At 38.7% G+C, this 5,096-nt stretch overlaps 1 protein-coding gene across 1 annotated transcript in view; it reads left to right on the plus strand.

Moving 5' to 3' along the window:
• The first annotated feature begins 1,369 nt into the window (after positions 1-1,369).
• The window catches only part of abcf2b (ATP-binding cassette, sub-family F (GCN20), member 2b), a 6,188-nt gene continuing 2,461 nt past the window's right edge, over positions 1,370-5,096 (plus strand). The window contains exons 1-8 of the mRNA XM_014008338.1: positions 1,370-1,473; positions 2,354-2,509; positions 2,616-2,828; positions 2,905-3,087; positions 3,723-3,894; positions 4,170-4,265; positions 4,358-4,460; positions 4,607-4,702. Of these exons, the coding sequence (XP_013863792.1) occupies positions 2,371-2,509; positions 2,616-2,828; positions 2,905-3,087; positions 3,723-3,894; positions 4,170-4,265; positions 4,358-4,460; positions 4,607-4,702 (1,002 nt within the window). The 5' untranslated portion in view covers positions 1,370-1,473; positions 2,354-2,370. The remainder of the gene's footprint in view (positions 1,474-2,353; positions 2,510-2,615; positions 2,829-2,904; positions 3,088-3,722; positions 3,895-4,169; positions 4,266-4,357; positions 4,461-4,606; positions 4,703-5,096) is intronic.

Below are 5,096 nucleotides of genomic sequence, written 5' to 3' on the forward strand. Positions count from 1 at the left end.
TTTTAATCCAGGTGTCGTCAACATATCTGAACCAATGGCTCGGTGGCACCCCTGAATAGGACATCAAGGCAACTAAAATATAGTTGTATATGGCTTTTTTGAACAAATTTCACATAGAATGATCAGTTTGTGTATTTAGGTCACTCAGAATCTAAACAATGTAGTCAACATGGACCTAAGTAGGCACAGTGTTGTAAAAGTTACCACAAAGTAATACTTCAGCAAAAATACAAGTATCTTACCAAAAAATTACTTTGGTCAAAGTTAAAGTCTGCTTTACTTTAGTAAAAGTCTTAAAATATCTCATATTTTTGTACTTAAGTGTTAAAGGTTAAAGTATTGATTTAAAATGAGCAGTTGATTTTCTGTAATGACATTTATTAGGAGGTGACCTCCCTCCAAAAAAAATGCAGAAATGACTATATCGTATTTAAATAATGTTTAATTTATGTTAAATTTAGGATACACCAGTCTGTTTCAGTTTATATACATCAAGGCTGCACAAAACTTTTCCCCAAAATGAAAATTTAAATGAGGGCTGTGGTCAAATGCAATAATATAATTCATGAAATACTAATACTTCTTAAGTACAGTACTTTTTAATAATAATAATTTTAATGATTATGTCCTGCTGGAGTGTGACCTGATTTGTTTGTGTACAAACTAATACAGTATCAGATTTTTTTTATAATTACTTCTCATTCAACCACAGTTAAATTCAGTTTGTCTAGGAGGCACACTTTATATGGATAGTATTTATTTTTTACAGTAACAAGCTGAAATGAAAACAAGCAAAAATGAAATAAAAGTAACAACTTTCTACTTCTTGCCTGTTTTAAAAAAATGTAAGAAAATACAGATATTTGTGTGAAAATGTAAGAAGGATAAGTAAAAAGTTGGCTGAAAAATAATTGCTTAAGTAAAGTAGATACCCAAAAATTCTATTGAGTACAGTAACAAAGTATTTGTAATTAGTTACTTTACAACTCTGACAAAGCACTCAGAAAAATTCAAAATTTCATGTTTGTTGATGATGCTGATGTAAAACGAATCTAAATTCCAATTTTATCAGCAAAAAATATGATTTAAATGCACAACATTTTTCACAATAAATGCATGTTCTCGTTACATTTGTGATCTCAGTGTAAAATACATTTTATAATTAAAAACCCACTAAACTGTGTTTTGCCATTTAGATGCAGCTACTGTTTTTATGTTACTGTTAAACACTGTTTTGCTGCCGGAAATGCTTATTAAACATGCTGAGCCAAATGACACTCACTACTAAAAAAGAACATTTCACTGCAGTCCCACAAGAGAAGGAGGGAACTTTGATTTTCCACGCCCCTCTTGACCATATATGGTCCGTCTGGRGCTTCGGATAGCGCGGCTACATCCACCCGGCAAAAAGTGGACACGCGACGTCAGTGTGCTCCGGAGACAAGAGGCAGAAAAAAATCCACAAAAACTCAGGTAAAAGCGACTCTGATAGTGGGTAGACAACTAGAGTTTAAAAGGCTAATTTATCCCAGTTGTCATTTTAAAAAGTGGACTCGATAAAAAGTAGTTTGCCGCCATCTGAATAATTCATGGGTTAGCTAAAGGCTTGGGCCGCATGTTAGCTTTAGCAAGGCCTCATCGAAGAACGAAACCGCTTATTTATATTCTGCTTATTTTTCACTTTTGACATTTATCGTATTTTCTCTAACAGATCTACTTGAGTTATGTCTCGTTTCAGTTTTAGTGAGGAAAGATAWACTTAGCGGCGTTACCGTTGAATGCTAACGTTTGGGCTAATCAGGCTTTATGTTCTAGAAAAAGCCGGTTGGTGTTGAATGAACCATAATTCGGTTGTCTTTGTACCAGTATTCGCTGGTTTAAGTCAGTATTGTATGTCGCGTTAGATCTTTAATTAGTTCTTTATTAAATGGACTATAGTCGGGAGTTTAATCGTTGGAACAGGTAGTACCAACACCGAGGAAAAAGTCACCTCGTCACAGGAAACGCATTTTGAGGCACTTTATGTTCCCTGACGATAAGGCACAAATCATAAGAGACAACTTGACTCCTGGTTTTCAGCATCCATGAAGACAATAATTGGTTAATGTTAAATTCTGAGTAATCAGTGCTTTGATGGCAGTCTATCGGCTGTTCTCATTTGATACACCAGTAAAGCCTATCTACAATATTGGTCACTTTATGTAGGCCATTAGTCATTTTTACTATGATTCATACGTCTTGGCTAACACAAACAAAAATTCTCAAGATGCGGTGAATCGGTTATTGATTAGTTTTCGTGTCGTCATAAATTGACAGTAACTTACTGATTTAGTTCTGCTTTTTACCATTTTAGTTTAGACTTGCACCACCATGCCATCAGATTTGGCTAAGAAGAAGGCGGCGAAGAAGAAGGAGGCTGCCAAAGCCCGACAGCGCACCAAAAAGTCTGATGACGTAAATGGGGATACTGAGCAACAGGAGGTCCAAGAAAATGGAGCACACAGCAATGGTAAGAGTGGTGGCTCTGTGATGGTTGTCTTTGAGTAGAAAGCTGGCCCGGATGCATGAAAAAAAAAAATAGTCGTAATTCTTACATTTTCCCTTTTTGGAAACAGGTGTTGCCAGTTTGACTAAGGAGCTGGATGAGTTTGAGCTGCGGAAGATGGAGGCTCGGGCCGTGACTGGCGTTCTCGCCTCGCATCCTAACAGCACTGATGTCCACATCAGCAGCCTGTCGCTCACCTTCCACGGTCAAGAGCTGCTATCAGACACCAGCCTGGAGCTGAACTCTGGCAGACGCTACGGCCTCATCGGTCTCAACGGCACAGGTAAACGTGGCAGAAAAAGTGCTTCTCGTCTGCTCTTCTTACAAAARGGCTAAATTTCCCTGTGCTCCTCTGCTAGGAAAGTCAATGCTCCTGTCAGCCATCGGGCACCGTGAAGTTCCTGTTCCTGAGCACATAGACATTTACCACTTGACCCGGGAGATGGCCCCCAGCGACAAGACGGCCCTGCAGTGTGTCATGGAAGTGGACGAAGAGAGGATAAAGCTGGAGAAAGAGGCGGAGAGACTGGCCCATGAAAATGGTGAGTGGGATCAGGTACACATCACTACAACAGAAGACGAGTAAACATCAAAACTCCTAATATAACTGGACAAGTGCCTGTGACATATTCTTTAAATACAAAAAGTCAAAGAAGACATCTTTATATTTAAGAAAGTTGGAACAATACACATGATTTTACCCATTTTGTCCCATAACTGACATATTTTCTTTTGAACTTGGCTCAGCCAAAGTGAAACAGGAAGTGACATCAAAGGGGAACTCTTTAACAAAGAAAACTCTCTGGTCTTTGTTTATTGAAACAATATTATTTGAACTCTGACTCTTCATCTCTCTGATAGAGACTCAAAATAATCTTAAACATCAGATTATTCTCTACAGGCTGTGTTGTTAACTGTTGTAGCAACGCTCTGTTCACATGCAGACATTCCCCTTTGACATCACTTCCTGTTACTTCACAGTCATAAATCTCAACAACTCATCTCGGTGACATGAAATTCCTTTTGCAATGTTTTCTCTATTGTCCTCTTTCTAAAAATGCATTTATATGAATTACAAAAAGTTGGCATCACAGGCACTTTAAAGCATATGTTTTAAACTAAAGACACAAAGTTATTCTTCTGGTACGAGTAAAACTGATCTCTTGTTCTTACAWAGCTGAGTGTGACAAGCTGATGGAGCTGTACGAGCGTCTGGAGGAGCTGGACGCAGACAAAGCAGAGGTGCGAGCCTCTCGGATCCTCCACGGTCTGGGTTTCAGCGCTGCTATGCAGCAGAAGAAACTAAAAGACTTCAGCGGAGGGTGGAGGATGCGTGTCGCTCTGGCAAGGTAACGTCAACGTGTTTGGCTGATATTTAGAAGTGATGATTTGTCCAAAAAGTCAAGTTCCTTACCAGCAGTGACAGTTGTCATGTAACAAATATTATTTTAATGTTTTAGTTTTTCAGTTAAATCATTTTAAATTTAGCTAGTAAAGTTTTCAGAGAAGCATCAACCGTAAGAGGAGTCGTCAATATTTACGTATATCTGTCACTACAAAGTGTTTCTATCAGAATGTTAGTGGGAATAAGTCTTTTAAATGTAATACTGCCGCTCATCTTCAGAGCTCTGTTCATCAAGCCCTTCATGTTGTTGCTGGACGAGCCGACCAACCATTTGGACCTGGATGCCTGCGTGTGGCTGGAAGAGGAGCTCAAGTCGTAAGTTTGCAGCCTGATTGATATGTTTTCATGGTTCCGTTGGTCATTTTTCACTTGTTGCATATTGATTACTTTTTTTTTTTTTTGGTCAGGTTCAAGCGAATCCTTGTGCTCATCTCYCACTCGCAAGACTTCCTGAACGGTGTCTGTACCAACATCATCCACCTGCATCAAAGAAAACTAAAGTATTACACGGTGAGAGCACCAACTGAAGCCTATAGAGAACATCTCAAACACAGCCATTAGGTGGGATTCTTAATGCTAAATAAGGGATTAGAGCGGGGTGTTGCTAATCATGTCTCCATGCTGCTGGATGACGATGCAACTCTATTTTTGTTCAGGGCAACTACGACCAGTATGTAAAGACCAGATCTGAGCTGGAAGAGAACCAGATGAAGCGCTTCAACTGGGAGCAGGACCAGATGGCACACATGAAGGTAAAATGTGAATCTCATTAAGGTGGAGCGTTTRACTGTTCACAGTAAATATTTAAACAAACTCATCCACCTCCATGGGAATGTCTCTGCACATATTATTAAAGGGATCCATGATTAGTTGTAACATTGGACTTTATTTGATAAACATATATTTTAACTATAAAATAAAGACTGTAAAAATACTGTAGGATGTTTAGTTTTTATCAGTCTTAAACTAAAAGTTTAGCTTGTTTGTCGCGCTAAGCTAATACATATAAGGCAATATAGCATCGGCGCTAGCGCGAAGGCTTACGGGCTAAACTGAGGTTCTTCTTCCATGAAGCAGCTCTGTTGTCCTCCATCTATATTTTCAGTTACAGACTGAGTCATTTCTACCTTCTCCTCTCTGTCAACG

This window comes from Austrofundulus limnaeus, unplaced genomic scaffold (assembly GCF_001266775.1).
Source record: "Austrofundulus limnaeus strain Quisiro unplaced genomic scaffold, Austrofundulus_limnaeus-1.0 Scaffold49, whole genome shotgun sequence".
NCBI lineage: Eukaryota > Metazoa > Chordata > Actinopteri > Cyprinodontiformes > Rivulidae > Austrofundulus > Austrofundulus limnaeus.